General features: G+C 46.8%; 1 protein-coding gene across 2 annotated transcripts in view; it reads left to right on the forward strand.

The window, feature by feature from the left end:
• ACAD9 (acyl-CoA dehydrogenase family member 9) overlaps window positions 1-18599 on the forward strand; it is a 46090-nt gene that overhangs the window by 17759 nt on the left and 9732 nt on the right. For both annotated transcript variants that reach the window (XM_049641089.1, XM_049641090.1), the window contains 6 exons: window positions 6389-6490; window positions 9548-9654; window positions 10602-10702; window positions 11790-11868; window positions 12868-13042; window positions 15680-15753. In XM_049641089.1, coding sequence (XP_049497046.1) covers window positions 6389-6490; window positions 9548-9654; window positions 10602-10702; window positions 11790-11868; window positions 12868-13042; window positions 15680-15753 — 638 coding nt within the window. The remainder of the gene's footprint in view (window positions 1-6388; window positions 6491-9547; window positions 9655-10601; window positions 10703-11789; window positions 11869-12867; window positions 13043-15679; window positions 15754-18599) is intronic.

The raw sequence follows: 18599 nt of genomic DNA on the forward strand, positions 1-18599 counted from the left end.
TCTTGACCGATTTGTGTTTTATACTCCAAGTGGGTTTCTCTTCCACTTAATAAGCATAGAAGGGATTGTAGAAATACAAAATTATCATGAAGCACACCCTATAGTAAAGTTGTTGTAGCCAAGTTCCACTAATGGATGCTAGTGTTACCGGGTTAAAGTTCGAGGAGAAACAGTTTGTTTATATAATCTCAAAGTAGTTTCCCTATGATATTTACTAATTACAAAGGGGAAAATGGTAACTTTATATAGAGAATCTTGGCAAACACCACCTTGCACAAGTATTCAAGGTTAGTATCACCAGTAGTGAGACTTAGTGACATCATGTACCCCCTGATATGATATTCCAAATCATGAGAAGACTTCATAACGCCTGTGATACTCTTGCCCAAAACATATAACCTCAGGCTAGTCGTGTCAAAACATCAGGCAAACCCAAATTGAAGGACATTCTACAAAGTAACCGGTGTTTCAAAAGTATCAGGGCCACAAAAGACCAGGAGACACTGAAGAACTCTCACAGACTGTAGGATACTAAGGAGACATCACTACATACAATGTAGAATCCTGGATTGGATCCAGGAACAGAAAAAGGACATTAATGGATAAGAAGTGAAATTAATTCTGGAAGTGAGTTAGTAATATTGTATGAATGCCAGTTTCCTAATTTTGAGAATTTTTTCTGGTTCTTACAAGGTTCTCTTAAAAGCGGGATGAAGAGTATATAGGAACTCTATACTATTTTTGTAACTTTTCTTTAAATCTGAAATTATTTCCAAAAAAAAAGTTTTTTTAATGTTTATTTATTTTTGAGACAGAGAATGAATGGGAGAGGGTAGGAGAGAGAGGGAGACACAGAATCCGAAGCAGGCTCCAGGCTCCGAGCTGTCAGCACAGAGCCCAACATGGGGCTCGAACCCACAGACTGTGACACCATGACCTGAGCTGAAGTCAGACACTCAACCGACTGAGCCACCAGGCACCCCTGTCTGCCTGCTATTTCTAATCTTCATTTCCTCCAGTGTAACTGGATTTCTTTCTGGTACCATCCCTTTCCATGGGAAGACTTTTTGATATTTCTTGTGTAGCTTTGCAGGATGAATGTTTTCAAGTTTTATGTGTGTGAAGTTTATTTCATCAGAAAAGATTTCTTTGTTGACGGTATTGTTCTTCCAGCCCCTTGAAGGCTTTGCTCCACTGTCTTCTGACTTAGTGTTGTTTCCAGCGAGGTGTCTGCCTCCATCTTATTCTTACATAACGTCTCTTTATTCTCTGGCTGCTTTTGATTGGGTCTAGGAAAATCGGATTATAATATGTGTTGGTGTAGTTTTCTTCCCATTTCTTTTGCTTGGGATTCTTTGAACTTTGGTTCTTTGGTCTGTGTGTTCATAGTATTGACCAACTTTGATTAGCTTTTGGCCATTATTTCTTTAAAATTTTTTTTTAGCACCACATCTCCTGCCCTCTCCTCCCCCACCCTCCTTTGGGGACTCCAAGTGTGTGTGTGTGTGTGTGTGTGTGTGTGTGTGTGTGTGTGTGTTCTCTAGAAGTTCAACTTGTATGTTTCTGTTTCTTCCATGTCTCCTTAACATGCTTGTATTTTTTCTAACTTTCTCAAGCATTTGGAATATAGTTACAATGGCTCTTTTAATGTCTTTGTCTACTATCTGTGTTGTTTATATGTCATGTTCAGTTGATTGTTGTTTCTTTTCACTGTCAGACTGTCAGTCATATTTCCCTGCTTCTGCATGTGCCTGGTAGTTTCCTACTGGGTAGCAGTCACTGTGGGTTCCACATCATTGGTGCCAGGTGCGTGCATGCGTGTGTGTGTGTGTGTGTGATGTTAAGCTTTGTTCTAGGGTACGGTAAATTACTTTGGAACAGTTTGATCCTTTGAAGGGTTGCTCTCTCCCCCACTACCCAGAGTAAGTTAAATTGTTTTCATTGTGTTCATGTGTTGTCTGAAACCATTCTTTTATGTGGAAATGAGAGCACAGTAGGAAATGTGGGCATTTTATGTACCAGTTAACAAGGAATGAGATACAAAATACTCATATTTACATACCAAAATTATTGCAAATAAAAAGTCCCTAGACACTATTGATAATGCCTCTTAAAATTATTTTGAATATAAGAGAGGGTCCTATATTGTCTACAACAGCAGAATTAAATTGGATTGTTTAATACTGCCTGAGGACCAGTTTATCCTTTTTTATAGTTAAATGATCATTTTATTTTATTATATTTTAATTGAAGTGTAATTAACATATTAGTTTCAGGTAAACAATCTAGTGAGTGATGCAACGTTTATGTACATTACAAAGTGATCACCAGTATAAATCTAGCTCCCATCTGTCACCATACAAAGTTGTTACCTATTATTAACTGTATTCCTTATGCTGTACATTGTATCCCTGTGTCTTTTTTTTTTTTTTTTTCCTCGTAACTGGAAGTTTATATCTTTTAATTCCCTTCCCCTACTTCTGCCTAGCCCTCCATCCCCCCTCCCCTCTGGCAACCACCTTATTGTTCTCTGTGTCTGTGAGTCTGTTTCTGTTTTGGTTCTTTTGTTTTTTAGATTCCACATATAAGTGAAAGCATACGGTCTTTGTCTTATCATTTCACTAAGTATGATACCCTCTCCATCTATCCATGTTGTCACAAATGACATGATTTCATTTTTTTTATAGCTGAGTAGTATTGCATTGTATATGTACATACCACATCTTTTTATCCATTCATCTATTGATGGACACTTAGTTTGCTTCTGTATTTTGGCCGTTGTTAATAACGTTGCAGTAAAGGTAGAGGCAGTATGTACTTTTTCAAATTGGTGTTTTTGCTTCCTTAATACAAATACCCCAAAGTGGAATTACTGAATTGTATGGCAGTTCTATTTTAACATTTTTGAGGAACCTTCATACTGTTTTTCCACAGTGGCTGCCCCATTTTGCATTCCCACTAATAGTGCACAAGGGTTACTTTTTTCTCCACATCCTCACCGACACTTGTTATTTCTTGTCTTTTTGGTACTAACCATGCTGACATGCCTGAGGTGACATTTTATTGTGGTTTTGATTTGCTTTTCCCTGATGATTAATGATGTTCAGCATCTTTTCTTGTGTCTAATGGTCATCTGTATGCTGTCTTTGGAGGACTGTCTAGTCACATCCTCCGTCCATTTTTTAATTGGATTGTTTTTTGACATGGAGCTTTGAGTTCTTTATGTATTTTGGATATTGATCCCTTATCAGATCTCTTATTTGCAAATATTTTCTTCCATTCAGTAGGTTGCCTTTTATGTTGATGGTTTCCTTTGCTGTGCACAAGCTTTTTATTTTTTTTATATATTTACTTTGAGAGCATGCACGTGCATGAGTTGGGGAGAAGCAGAGAGAGGGAGAGGGAATCCCAAGCCGGCTCCACTTAAACCTCATGAACCAACTTCTGCTAGCTTCACACTCAGCTGTGGGTTTGTCATCTGTGGCCTTTATTATGTTAAGTTCCTTCTATCCCTACTTTGTTGAGAGTTTTAATCAGAAATGGATGTTGAATTTTATTAAGTGCTTTTTTAAAAATTTATTTTTTTTAATTTTTTAAAATTTACATCCAAATTAGCATATAGTGAAACAATGATTTCAGGAGTAGATTCCTTAATGCCCCTGACCCATTTAGCCCATCCCCCCTCCTACACCCCCTCCAGTAACCCTCTGTCTGTTCTCCATATTTATGAGTCTCTTATGTTTTGTCCTCATCCCTGTTTTTATCTTATTTTTGCTTCCCTTCCCTTATGTTCATCTGTTCTGCCTCTTAAAGTCCTCATATGAGTGAAGTCATATGATTTTTGTCTTTCTCTGACTAATTCACTTAGCATAATACCCTCTAGTTCCATCCATGTAGTTGCAGATGGCAAGATTTCATTCTTTTGATTGCTGGGTAATACTCCATTGTGTATATATATGTACCACATCTTCTTTATCCATTCATCCGTCGATGGGCATTTGGGCTCTTTCCATACTTTGGCTATTGTCGATAGTGCTGCTATAAACATTGGGGTGTATGTGCCCCTTTGAAACAGCACACCTGTATCCCATGGATAAATGCCTAGTCGTGCAATTGCTGGGTCGTAGGGTAGTTCTGTTTTCAGTTTTTTGAGGAACCTCCATACTGTTTTCCAGAGTGGCTGCACCAGCTTGCATTCCCATGATTTTTATCCTTTTTGTTAATGTGATGTATCACATCGATTTGCAGATATTGAACCATCTTTGCATCCCCGGATAAATCCCACTTGATCATAGTGAATGATCCATTTGTTATATTACTGAATTCAGTATTTGTTAGTGTTCTGTTGAGGATTTTGCATCAATATTCCCTCAGGGATATTGACCTCTAATTTTGGTGGTGTCTTTGGTTTTGGTCAAGGCCTGCTTTTAAGTGTCGTTTGGTGGGAGTAGAGCAGCCTGTAGAGCAGTGTTTGTCAACCTGTTTTTCATTATTGCCCCCTCTCCTCCTGTCCTTTATGGCCCCCTATTTACACCCTACTAATGAAACTTTAATGCCACAGTTGTAACAAATATCTGTTTGTGTATTATTTGTATTTCTGGTCTTTATACATTAAAAAAATATTTTTGGCTGCTCCACACCAGACCCAGTTTTTTTTATACCTTGGGGAGTGCTGTTGCCCTTGTTGAGAATTCGTGATCTAGGGCTAATTCTCTACTGGTGACATGTTGCTCTCGTGCGTGCTGTGCCCAGTGCCCTGTGCATTTAGTGTCTTGTGGAAGGAGGTCATTCCAGTCCCTGGTACTCCATCTCCGTTGGAAGCAGAGCCCCCCCCCCCCCCCCCGATCCTGGCGGTTTCTTATTACACATACTCTACCTAGTACAGCCCAAGCATTCCACTCCAAAATAGTGATGCAAGAGAAATGAAGACAGAGCTGTGTGAAATGAGCATATGAATGTTCGTGGAAGCTCTGTTTCTAAGAACCAAAACCTGAGAGCCATCCAAATGTCCATCGAGAGGTGAATGGATAAGCTGGTTTTTACCCATACGGTAGAGTATTGAACAGTAAAAAGTATTATGATAAAGTACTGAAACATGCAGCAATATGGATGAATCTCAAAATCATACTGAGTCAAAGAAGCCAGCCCCCCAAAATACATTCTGTGTGATCCCATTTATATAAAACTCAAAAATGCAGACTAATCTACAGACACAAAGGAGGTTGCCTGGGGTTGGAAATGGACTGAGGGATTGATCACAAAGGAGCATGAGGAGGCTTGGTGGAAAACGAAATTTTTATTCTTTATTTATTTGGTGGGAGTAGTTTCATGGGAAGATGTGAGAACTCAACAAATGAAATATTGTAAATATGTAAGGTTTACTATATGCCACTTGTATATGTCAGTAAAGCTGTAAAAAAGGTAAATAAAAAAATGAGAGGTTTGGAGTTTTGGAGGGAATGTATATTTCTCCTTTGTGACCTCTGTGCATAAAAATTCCCAAGTGCAGGTTATGGTAGTTTTTCAAATTTATGTTAGTAGTGAAATTTAATTTGCTGACAGTTTGAAAGGGCATTTGAACTTGCTTCAGGCAAAATCGTGTATGTATAAAGTGCACGATGATAGACCTAATGCCGCTGGTTGCTCCATTCTGCTCTAAGGGAAGTGAGTAGGTGTTAAACAGATTACGCCGCCCTCAGAACCTGTGGGCTGTGGTGAAGCAGTTGTGATTTCTGTAGACTAGGTGAATGTGGGTCCAGATAGCACCCAGAATTTGGCTATCTAGCCTCACATTTTTGGACAGTTTTGGAAGTTGCATGCTTAGTTTCTAATTTTCTAGAAGGTAATGGTAATAAAAAATTCAGGTAGAGTATGCCTTCAGAAAAGTTTATATTGTGTAATTTGCTGGAGTTTTACGCAGGAAATACACCCATGTGAATAGCACCCAGATACAGGACACTACCTGGTACTGGTCATCTTTCTTTTTAATTTTTTTCTTCTTCACGTTTATTTATTATTGAGAGACAGAGAAAGACAGAGCATGAGCAGGGGAGGGGCAGAGAGAGAGGGAGACACAGAATCGGAAGCAGGTTCCAGGCTCCGAGCTGTCAGCACAGAGCCTGACACAGGGCTTGAACTCACAAACCGCGAGATCATGACCTGAGCCGAAGTCGGACGCTTAACCGACTGAGCCACCCAGACACCCCTGGTCATTTTTCAAAATCAAGTGCTGGCTGGGCTGATTAATTAGGTGAGCTTGAGCACCTGCTGACTAACTGACCAGACCACTCCGTTTTGAAGTTTCTGACCCTGGGGAAATTGTTCTGTTTACTTTTATTTGTCTAAACATAGCTTCTGTTTTACTTAATCAAACATTTTCTCTTGGCAGTGGACTCTCAAAGAATTGACCGGGAGGAAAAAATCCCAGATGAAACGTTAGAGAAACTGAAGAGCCTGGGTCTTTTTGGGATGCAAGTCCCCGAAGAATATGGTAAGTAAAGGAAAACACCACCCTGCTGGCTCTTAAGAAAGTGCTTCATATTTGCCCCAAAAAAGGGTTCTGTTTGGGAAAGAACAGTATGTTCTTTCACAGAAGTCAGGAGCTTTTCTTGATATTTTGTCTCCCTACCTGGTTTATCTCCAGAAGTTACAGTTAGGCCTGTGTTGTTCCTCTCCCACCCCTGTAGCCAGGCACCCCTGGGGGGCCTCAGTGTCTACAGAATAAGTTCCCACTGTTACCCAGTCTGGAGCTGGTCCAGTCTGAGACCAAATGTGAACATTTAGGACCAACTAGGTGTAATGGAGTGCAATGCCAGCTTGATTCTGAAGCGTGTGTGTGTGTGTGTGTATGTGTGTGTGTGTGTGTGTGTGTGTGTGTATTTTAAGTTTACTTATTTTGGGGGAGGGCAGAGAAAGATGGGGAAAGAGAAAGAATTCAAAGCAGGCTTTGCCCTGTTAGTGCAGAGCCTGACACGGGGCTTGAACTCACGAACCCCGAGATCATGACTTGAACTGAAGCCAAGAGTCAGACACCCAACCAACTGAGCTACCCGGGTGCCCCGATTCTGAGGCATATTTTTTTTTTAACGTTTGTTTATTTTGGGGAGTGAGAGCATGCACGCGCGGTAGAGGAACAGAGAGAGAGGGAGACAGAGGATCTGAAGCAGGCTCTGCCCTGACAGCACAGAGCCCAGTACAGGGCTTGCACTCACAAACCGTGAGTTTACATGTGTGTTTACTGCAGCATATTAAGGGATTAAACAGTTGTCATTTGTCCTTTATGAAATAGCTCTCCTCACATCCCTAAATGTATAAAAACAGCCCCCTGCAGAGGCCACGAAGCCATCAGTGACGCTGCATCCCCTGTGGCAGGGTGTGGCAGCATGCACGGCTGCAGAGGGCGAGACACGTCCTGGGTTTCCTTGCCAAAACCTGTAGCCTCTGTGTGCGGTGGGGGGAGACTGAGCTCTGCCCAGACTTGGGAGGCTTGTCCGTGTCCGAGCTCACAAGGGACACTGTCCCCCGTGGTGTGTGGTCCTTGGTAAATACTAGAACAGAACGAAGGCGCAGGCAGAGCCAGAGAGCTAAAGTGGGTCTGTCATCGGCTATAAATACATACATACCTACCTGCCAGTCCACCAACCTACCAACCAGCCGCTTGGAGAAAGCATAAGTGGAGAAGAAAGCCTCTAGACCTACCCAGGTTAGTAATAGTATATATTTCCCCTTCAGAAGCATTTTTAAATTCCCTCTTGCTTGGTGAAAAGGACTTCATTTTTTCTGCAGACACTTTGTGTCCGTTTGGGATGTGACTTCACCTGTGCGTGTGTGTTTTGTGCCAGCATGTATGGGCGGGGGTGTGTGTTGGCATGAGGTTGGACAACTCTGCACCCCTCGTTTTGGTTTACGTGCTGTTCTCTGGTGTGAAAATGTTCGTTCTTGCCTGTGACGAGTTTGGGCCTTTTTTTACTCTTTTCTTTTTTCTTTCTCTTTTTTATCCTTTCTTGGGAATTTTAAGACAAGCACAACCTTATGGGTGGGCCCCAAATTTTTGAGGGAAACATTCCCAGTCTGGAGTATTCTGAAGACTGGCTGGAAACCACCATCCTGGAAAACGGGGGCCCTTTTGCCAACCGAGCCTGGATTTTCTCCCCCAGGTCCCTGTGTGCTGCCCAGTGTGTGACCATTTCCTGTCTCAGCCCCTCCCCAGCCAGCCGTCTCCGCCTACTCGTCATCTGTCTCCATGTGATTGCGTTCCCCCACAATTGTGATACTTACATCAGGGGAAAAGCATCAGAATTTTTTATTTTACATTATGTATTTATTTTTGAGAGAGGGCACAAGTCGGGGGGCTGGTTAGAGAGAGAAGGGGACACAGAATCCGAATCCGAAGCAGCCTCCAGGCTGTCAGCTGTCAGCACAGAGCCCAACACAAGGGCTCGAACTCACAAACTGTGAGATCATGACCTGAGCCAAAGTTGGATGCTTAACTGACTGAGGCACTCCAGTGCCCCCCCCCCACCCCACCCCCAGCCCTTTTCTTTTAAACAAACAGTACTGACTCCCTCAGTATATGAAATGAGTAAGACCAAAACTTTTGTTTGCAACTGAGGCACGGATGGAGTAGGGGGCGTGGGGATGGGATACCGTGGAGCCCCGGCCTTCCTTGGGTACTGATCCCAGGGGACTGCACAGTCAGGCGGGGCTGCCCTCCCCTTTATGTGCACCTATTGCATTTGGGCCGTGCAGGGGGCTCCAGGGCCAGAACCCCACCCGAACTCAGGGCCCAGCTATGCTGCGTGTTGGCCACATGACCCTGGGCCCCAGTTTGTCACTTTTAAGATGCACATAGGCCACCCAGCCTCCTCGAGGTTAAAGAGGAAATGCAAAATACATGAGTTCAATGGAGTTTTTTATTTTTTTAAATCTTTGTCTTCTTCCTAGAAAACTCCCATCCAGGGTGAATTACTGCCCCCCCCCCCCCCAGGGAATGTTTGGCAATGTCTAGAGATGTCTTTGGTTGTCAAAACTGGGAGAAGGGGAGCTATTGGCATCTCGTGGGTGGAGGCCAAGGTTGCTGCTAAACATCCTGTGGTACTTTGAACAGTCCCCCACAGCAAAGAATGATCCATCCCAAAATGTCAGTAGTACTGAGGCAGAGAGGCCAGCCCTGGAGTCCACTGGATACCAGGAGTGGGATGCTAGACAGCTGTCTTGTTTATAAAGATCTAGGTCTGTGACAGAAGATATTCACAACATTTTAAATGGTTTAATGCGTGTGAAGGTACTCTTTTTGTATTAAATGTTATGTTTTTATGATAAAAATATATGCTTATATACCTAAAAAAAATCTGAAAGGAGGTACACAAAAATGCTCTGGTAAGTTTATGGGTAATTTTTGTTTTCTTCCTACCTTTCTGTAAGTATGACTTCTTAAAATAGTGATCTGGTATTACTTTACAAGCAGATAAAACAGTCAAGGTCTTTGCCTTCAGCGGGAGGAATTTGGTGCTGGACCATAAGTAAAGCTGGTCTGTTTTTTCTTCAGGTGGCCTGGGCCTCTCCAACACATTGTATGCGCGTATGGGAGAAATCGTCGGCCTGGATGGGTCAATCGCTGTGACCCTAGCAGCACACCAGGCTATTGGCCTTAAGGTCAAGTGTCTATGGCTTCTGTCTGATGCTCTCTATTGGTCTGGAGTCACACGGTGGCATTGAGGCAGGAGCCTTGCTTGTTTTTACCAAGAAGTGAATTAGGCTCGCCGTGTCGGGTCTTGGAGGGGCCCCTGCAGCAACCCCCTGGTACACCTCCTCTCTCCAGCCACACCGGCTGATGCTGGGTCCCCCACAAGCAGTGGTGCTTCGATTACACTGTCCCCCCCTTGGAATCCTCCTGTCCCCATCGCCTTTGACCCATCCTTTGAGGCCCACATCAGATACTCTGAGGAGCCTGTCTTCACCTCATGCTGGAAGCCAGCCTCCCCTGCTGAGCTCTTGAGTCACTAGGGGCCTGAGCATGTCCTCCCCTCCCTGCTGTCTGTGCACGTGTCTTCTTTACCTCTGGGCTTGCAGCATTTTGGGCAGGTCCACTGTCACACTCAGTGACAGTCCCATTACTCAGGCTGTCTCTGCTCAATGGAGAAAGTGAAGGGAGCCAAGTGAACAGTGTACTTGGGCCCCCCACCCCCCACCTGTGCTCCGAGCGGTCATTGGTGGAAAGAGCGGACTTCTCCCCAGGGCACCGACTGAGAAGGGGTCAGACAGTTCTGACATTGACCGCACACCTTCTTTATGCACTCCCGTGTATCATCCAACACCCCTCCCCGGTGGGTAGGATTATCCCCAGTGGCATGGAGTTGATGGCATGGAGGCTCAGAGAGGGGACATCCCTTGGCCAAGGCCACCCAGCCTGGTGGTGACAGTCCCTGAGTCTGGCTCCCATACTCATCAGCACCTGTTCATTTCTCAGCTGGGGCTGCTGGCTCTGAGCTCAGAGTGTTTCTTCTTGTGTGAAGTATTTTCTCTAGAAGGGACCACATTCTGCAAGCACACTTCACACTTTCTTTTCCCCACAGCTGATAGCCTGTGTGTGTTTGGTTTAGGGGATCATCCTGGCCGGCAGCAAGGAACAAAAAGCCAAATACCTGCCCAGGCTGGCATCTGGAGAGCACATTGCCGCCTTCTGTCTGACGGAGCCTTCCAGGTCTGCCCCCTGACAAGAGGTGCTGCACGGCAGCCTCTGGGGAACCTTCCAGGGCACCCTGGGATGAGGGCTCTGGCTCATAGCTTGTGGCTTTTCTTTCTTCCCTCCCTGAATCTTCCAGAGAGTCAGCTCAGCAACTTTTCTTGCCAGTTGTCTTATCTTTACCTTATTTCTCTGTCCTATGGATACTTACAAGGGAGATAACATACCTGATGGCACCTATCAAGTAATTGTTTTGTGTCCACAGCACACCTTACACAGGATAAGCATTCAGGCTTCTAAGCAGCTTTGCAAGTGGTATCGTCCCCACTGAACATGTTAGGAACCTTAGTTCAGTGGGGTTGTGTCATCAGCCCAAGATCACACGACCGGCTTAGGCCTCAGGGCTTCTGCTGACAAGTCCGTTACTTGGGCCGTGCTCCATCCGGAACCGGGGGGGGGGGGGGGGGGGGGGGTATCCTGCACTCCTCACAGGAGCTCACATGAGCCTGTTCTCTGTACACATTCCTGTGTTTAAACCTAAGCCCAGGAGGTTTTCACTGCCACTTTTTTTTTTTTTTTTTTTTTTTTAAAGCCTAGGCCTGTTGTTTCAGAGTCTTTGTTTTAGTTTTTAGAGTAGGGGGGCAGAGGGGCAGAGGGACAAGGAGAAAGAGAATCCCAGACAGGCTCTGTACTGACAGCACAGATCGATACAGGGCTTGAACTCACAAACCGTGAGATCATGACCTGAGCTGAAGCGGGACACTTAACTGACTGAGCCACCCGGCTGAGTGTCACCACACTGCCACTCTTTGATGTGATAAAGCTGGGGTGGCCGGCCGGCCCCTGTCTTTGTAAATAGGGTTTTACTGAAGCACGCCATTTGTTTACAGGTTGTCTGTGGCCACCTGCGTGCCACAGCAGCAGAGCTGAGCAGGTGGGACAGACATCCTGCGGGCTGCAAAGCCAAATAGATATACTTTCTGGCCCTTTATTTTTAAGTTGGCGGACTCCCATGTTAAAGTACCAAACCGTCCATTTGTAACCCCCCAGAGACATTGTTCACCCCAGCATCACTCGCTTCAGCCACGTGTTTCTGTTTCTGCAGTGGGAGTGACGTGGCCTCCATCAAGACCAGGGCCACGCTAAGCGAGGACAAGAAGTACTACATCCTCAATGGCTCCAAGGTAGCGCTCCGTGGCCTCTGCGGCCTGCTTGGGGTCTCAGCCACGGCCTCCGCCACGCACTGACTGCTTCCTGCACCCCGCGGATCCTAAAGCGTGTATACCTCAGCTCTTGACTGGCAGCTCTTGGGTGGATGCTGCTCTTTTTGAAAGAAGAAACTGGCTCGAGGTGAAGTGACTTGCCAGTGGCCTGTGTCTGCTCAGTAGCGGAACCAGGATCGGAAGCAAGCTGTCCTGCCTCCAGACCCTATACGCCTGTGCAGAACTAGCTGCCTTCCGGTAGCTGGGGCTGGTGTTGTGTGTTTGTGTTTTAATTGATTGCACAAAATTTCAAACACGCAACAGTTTAGTGTAGTGAGGCTCCATGCGGCCGTCACCAGCTTCAGCAGTTACTCGCCCACGGCCCGCCGTGTCTTTTTGGTCAACATTGCCCCCTCTGGTCGCATCCCTACGGTCTGAGCGTGTGTCTCAGCCAGATAAGACTATTTAAAAAAACCCGTTGGTCATTTCTTCGTCTCTGGTCAGCATTCCAGACTCTCTGGTCATCTCGTACCTTCTTATTTTTCAAATAATTTGTTTGAACCCAGATCCGATTAGGTTCCGTACATTGCAGTTTGTTGAGGAGGCTCTCTCTTGCCCTCTCCCTCCTTTTCCCGTTTCTTCTTTGCCTCTCCTCACTCCTTCCCGCCTGCTCTGTTTTCTTGAGGAAACCTTGCTGCTCGGTTCTAGAGCCTGAGCCGTCTCGGTACCTCTGGCGTCTCTTCCGTGCGCATGTGCACACACACGGCCACTTGTGCCTCTTGGGGAGATCCTTGCTCTTGGGAGATTGCGGTGATCCCCTGTCTTCTGCCCATGCAGGCTTGGCTTCCCCCGAGCCGAGGGCTTTATGTTTGTGGCCTGAAATTTGACAGGCCCCTGGAGCATCCTGTAGCAAAGATGGAGCTGAGAGGTGATGCGTAACAGTTTTGCTTTCTCCAGAGCCCTTTTTCTTTCTTCCCTCAGGTCTGGATCACCAATGGCGGACTGGCCAATATTTTTACCGTGTTTGCAAAGACGCAGGTTGTTGATTCTGAAAGCTCAGTAAAAGACAAAATCACAGCATTCATAGTAGAGAGAGACTTTGGTGGAGTCACTAACGGGAAACCTGAGGATAAGTTAGGCATACGTGGCTCCAACAGTAAGTAGCACGCGTGTGTGTGTGCATGCGGTATGTGTGTGTGAAAGAGAGCCGCCCTTCAGCCCCATCCAAATGCAAGAGAAAATGAGATGTAAATAGTGTTGGTTTCACATAGCATGTCAGCAAAATCACGTTAAGAATGCCACAGTGAGAGGCAGCTGGGTGGCCCAGTCGGTTAAGCATCCAACTCTTGATCTCCACTCAGGTCATGATTTCACAGTTTGTGGGATCGAGCCCCATGTTGGGCTCTGCTCTGGCAGCGAGAAACCTCCTTGGGATTCTCTCTCCCCCTTTCTGCGCCTCCCTTGCTCATGCATTATCTCTCTCTCCGTCTCTCTCAAAATTAAAAAAAAAACAAAAACAAAAAACCACAGTGACTTCATGGCAGTGCAGAGGAGCCCTTGAAGCTAATTTATTCTTTCAGCTCATTTATGCCCTTCCCCACGCAGCAGGCACTGGCGATCTCCACGAGAGCTCATCACAGCCTCATGGAGCGCTCCATCCTGTGAGGCAGGTGTAACGGACACCAGAGAGGCAGAGAGGTGTCCTAAGGAGACACCCCACTGCAGGACACCCCATCTTTCCTGCCTGGGACCTCCTCCTTCCTCTGGCGCTCCCTCATACCCGCCCAGTGCTGCCATGGATTCCTTACAAGACTCTGCCTCTTGGGGATCCTAGTTTAGATCGTGGGGTGTCTGTGATGTGGGGACCAGCGTGCTGCCCTCGGCACCTCTGGACCTGCTTGTTTGCCACTCTGTGTTCTGGCTGGCGATATTTGCCACAGCAGCCTGGTTCAGAGGGGTCAGAGGAGCTCTGAGCTCTAACCGGACTCCACCACCTAGAAACACTGTGACCTTGAACCAGCGAGCTTACTTTCCCATGCCTCCGTTTCCTCACCTAAAGGAAAGAGGTGATAACAGAACCTACCTAGTAATGTGACACGGGAAAGAAGTGTTACAACGTCTGTACGATGCTTAGTGCACACGAAAGCAGGACAGCGTTAGCTCCTGCCATGTTCCCAGAGGGAAAGGAGCGCGCCCAAAGGCCCAAGGTAAAGAGCTTGGCGTGCTGGTGAGGGAAAGGGGGCCCTGACAGGGGAGGGAGCAGGGTGGCAGGCCTGCACACTGCTTGGGCAGTGTCCACACTTGGGCAGTGTCCACACTGCTTGGGCAGTGTCCAAACTCAGGGTAGGTGGTGCCCCTGGGACCATGCAGTGGCCCTGCAAGAGTGGAGTGAGTGACACAAGTTGAGGTCAGAGAGGGAGGCAGAGTCCTTCCCACACTCCACAGCTTGGTGAAGGAATTCGAGCCACTGGGACAAGCGCCTGGCCCCGCAGCCAAGGTGGTAAGCTAGGACCCGGCGGCCAGAGAGGTGGAGATTTCATTGTATTTCACGACCAGGCTGTTGGAATAGTAGAATAAAAGGTTAGTGGACCCAGTTGCCCACACTTGACTTGCCTGCTATGTGGCTGCTCTTGAGCCATGACCTTCTTTGTCCCGAGTCTCCCTTTCTTCCAGTGTTAAGTCGCTGGGAGTTGCAGTGTTTATGTGACAACGTGCAAAAGCACGCTGCTACAGAAAACATGGGTCAAAAGCCCCTGCTCTGTCCTGCCTCTGTCGTCACCACTGCCATGCTTTCCCTTCTCTACCTGCCTCTGTCACCTTGACCTTGGCTTTCTGCTTCTGCACACCCAAGTGCTTCCTCACTTCAAGGTCTGCTCGTCCTCCGTCACCATCGTCACCTTTGTGAGAAGCCACCCCAGCACTGAGCTGACAGAGCGAGCCGTCCTCTCACTCAGCCTGCTTCAGCCTGTGGTTTGGCTCCCCGTCTGCCATGTGTCTGCCGTGTGCGTGCCATGTTGGGGCATGTGTTCCTCACAGCAGATCACGGCCCCTGGGGGCCAAGCTGGCTCACACCTAAGGCCTCGGCTCATGTCGGGTCAGCTGTGTGTCCCTGGCGACAGCTAACGGGGAAGCGCAGTCCGCTTCCACAGAGTCACAGCGTAGGGTGTGGCTGCATCCAAGCTAAGTGGGACCCGTACTCCCATGAGATACAGGGACCTTACAAAGGCTGTGCTGTCCACTTTCATTGTTCCGCCTTTGGCTCTTGTTCCTCCTTCACACTTCTGCTGAATGTCAGCTTAGAAAATCCTGATGTAAGCCCTCGTCAAAAATATTATTCACCTCCTCTCCAACCTCTGATTTTGTCACCATGCTCTATTTTTTTAAAACATTTTTTTAAGTTTTTTAGAGAGAGAGCACGAGCAGAGGAGGGGCAGAGAGAGGGGTGGGGAGGGAGCGAGGATCCCAAGCAGGCTGTATGCTGTCAGCTCAGAGCCCAATGCAGAGCTTGAACTCCCAAACTGTGAGGTCAGGACCCAAGCTGAAACCAAGAGTCTGATGCTTAACGGACTGAGACACCCAGGCGTCCCCACCGTGCTCTATGTATTTCCTCTGTAGCACTTACAACACCAACATGTTCCTAGCAAAGTATGAGCTCCACGTGGACAAAACCCTTGTCTTTCTATACTGTCCTGTCGTAGCTGGAGAATGAATGAGTGAATGAATTTGTGCCTATGGGTCAAGTGCAGAATGGTTCGCATTTGTCAAGTAAAGCCTGCAATTTCATCTTTTTCAGCTTGTGAGGTCCATTTTGAAAACACCAGGGTGCCGGTCGAGAATGTCCTTGGAGAAGTCGGAGGCGGGTTTAAGGTGCGTGGTTAGAGCAGGCCCTGGGAGGGCTGCGGTTTCACGGTTTAGCTTGTTGGCCCCCCAGTTTCCTGTACCGTCCCTGTTTGTGGCCGACCAGTGCACTTGCCAGGTGACTGCATAATTCTCCACTGGGAAATCGGAGTGGAGAAGAGTTGGTTCCCAGAAGAGGGAGTGTGTAGTTGGAACTCCATCTCCTTCCTCTGCAAGGCTTTGTTTGCCTTGAGGAGGGTTAGGAGTCCTCTCTCCAGCGAGGGTAAGAAAGCAGGCCAGTGGGCGTTGAAGAAGCTCCAGTTCTCTGAATGCACAACCCTGGGTCCTGAGTCCCTGCCCTAATTTTTCTTGGAGTCAGATTTAGTATTGTTTTTAATTGATATGACTCACATAACGTAAATTTACCGTTTTCAGATGTACACGTGGGTGTTTTTTTAATATATTCACTATGTTGTATAGCCATCCCCATGGTCTAATTCTGGAACATTTTCATCACTCCAAAAATGCCACACCTTCTCATTGCTCCTCTCACCATCTTTGGCGTCGCTATTTTTCTGTTTCTGTGGATTTGCCTATTTTAAACGTCGCATGTGCGGAATCCTTATGTGATCTTTTGTGTCTGGCCTCTCTTCACACAGCAGAATGTTTTCGAGGTTCACCTACCTTGTGGCACGTGTCATTCCTTTCTGTGGCTGAATAATACTCATCGTGTGGATACACCACACTTGCTAATCCATTCATCAGCTCACGGGTATTTGCACTGTTTCCACTCTTAGACTATCGTCAATAATGCTGCTGTGAACATGCACGTATAAGTCTTTGCGTGAACAATGTGTTTTCAGTTCTTTTAGGTATATACCTAGAAGCAACATTGCTGGCCACGTGGTGACTATATGTTTAACTTTTTGAGGAACTGCAGACTGTTTTCCAGTGGCTGCACCATGTTACGTTGCCAGCAGCGATGTAAAGAGGTCCATTTTCTCCACATCCTCACCAATACTAATCTCTGCACCCAACATGGGACTCAGACTCACCACCCTCAGATCAAGAGTTGCACTCTCCACCACATGAGCCAGCCAGGCGCCCCTCCTTTACACAGTTTTATACTGGGCTATTTGTCTTTACTGTTGCCCTGCCCTAATTTCATGGGTGACCCGGGCAAGCATCTTTGCCCTGGGGAGCCCCACCCACCTTGGCTATGAAGCGGGGATCACAGCAGTACCTTTCTCCCTTTCTGGGTGTTACAAGAATCTGATGTGTGCCATTAGCCAAAGCTCCTGGCCCAAGGCTGCCCGGTAGATGTCTACCAGAGGACTTTAGAGGTGGGCAGACAAAAAGGGAACAGTTGTATGCACACGATGGTATGTTTATCCCGGATGTTCTGTACAGGTAAGAGAATGTAGATGGGGAAGATGAAATTACTGAAGGTTGACTCCAAGAGAGTTGATACTCATCGTTCAGTTTGGGTGCTTATCTTCCTAGATTTTGATCTTTTTAAAGAACATCCATCTCGTAAATATTTGGTAACACCATTTGTGTAATACAGCCCGCAGTTTTTCGCTCACCAAGAATTCCAGTCTTGTCTTCGTGCCAGTGAATATATGTTGCTAATATTTCACGGTGCAGAATATCTTTGGGACCGCACCTTTGATGTTCCCAGTCCCTGAGATCGGGCACGCGGTACTATTCACACACCTTCCCTGCTCAGAACCAGATTGTGTGGTGTATGTCCTTGCTTGTAGCTGTACACACTTGTCCTGAGTTTAAACATTCAGCAGGAGACTTGCCAGGTCGGAGAGCACTAACATTTTTAGTTCGTGGCCCCTGCTGCCAAGCTGTGTGGGGAGTTGGGCCAGTGCCCACCCACCAGCGGCGTGTGGGAGTGCCCCTTGCCCTAGTCCTTTCCACACTGCATTAACACATTGTTCCCATCGTGGTAGATGAAAAAAACAATTGTTTTAATATACAAAAGAAAGATTTCCAAAGCCCTCTCTTTGTTATTAGTAGGATTACTTGCCAGTTAGCCTAAACGCTAAACAGTGAGTGATTCCAGAGACCACAGAATGAGCAAAGGCCAGGGGAACATTGCCTGGCTGATGTGGGAGAAAAGTAAGCCTCTTCCTGTGGACAGAGGTTTTGTCCATGGTCAGATCTTTGAGGCATGGAGGCAGTGAACGGTCGGGCAGGGGCTGTTGAAAGCGCGGAGTATGTGTCTTGCTCGTGGGCAGGCCGCGATGTAGAATGCAGCTTAGAAATTATGGACAGAGAGGTCTGCAGTAGGGATGCTGTTGCAGCATTCTGGGGCTGCACGGGCAGCGGGGGGATCCTGGGGTTAAGTAGGATTGACACTTGAGCTTGGGAGCCCCTCTTGAGAAAGGGTGAAATCTGTTAGGTCGTTGGTCCTCTGGGGAATGAGACCTCGTCTCAAATCTTTTTTTCCTTCAAAATCAATTTTTTTAATGAGGTTAAGAATAAACTCTGAAGAGGCCACGAAACGGATTTCATTCGTAAAACCGTGAGCCGGCTTTCGCAAGCCTGTGTGGGCAGAGGGAATGAAGGTGGGGCGTTCGCGTCCTCATCGTAGTCCTGGCAGGTCTAGACTGGCGCACACCCACGGCCCGAGACTCAGGGAGTCTGAGGCCAGAGGTGGCCCAGGAGGAAGCAGGGCAGGATCTGGGTGTCTGTCACACTGTGGTGGCGCATAACGGCACCCTCTCCTCCATCCAGCACCCAGGGCTGGGCCTTGTTCCTGCATTCCCGTGGGAACCGCACTCGCCCCTCCCAGCAGTTGTTGCCAACCTCACAAAGTCTGCTTTGAGATTCTCCTGTTCAGGTTAACAAGTAATCATAAATTC

This window comes from Panthera uncia, chromosome A2 (assembly GCF_023721935.1).
Source record: "Panthera uncia isolate 11264 chromosome A2, Puncia_PCG_1.0, whole genome shotgun sequence".
Classification (NCBI taxonomy): Eukaryota; Metazoa; Chordata; class Mammalia; order Carnivora; family Felidae; genus Panthera; species Panthera uncia.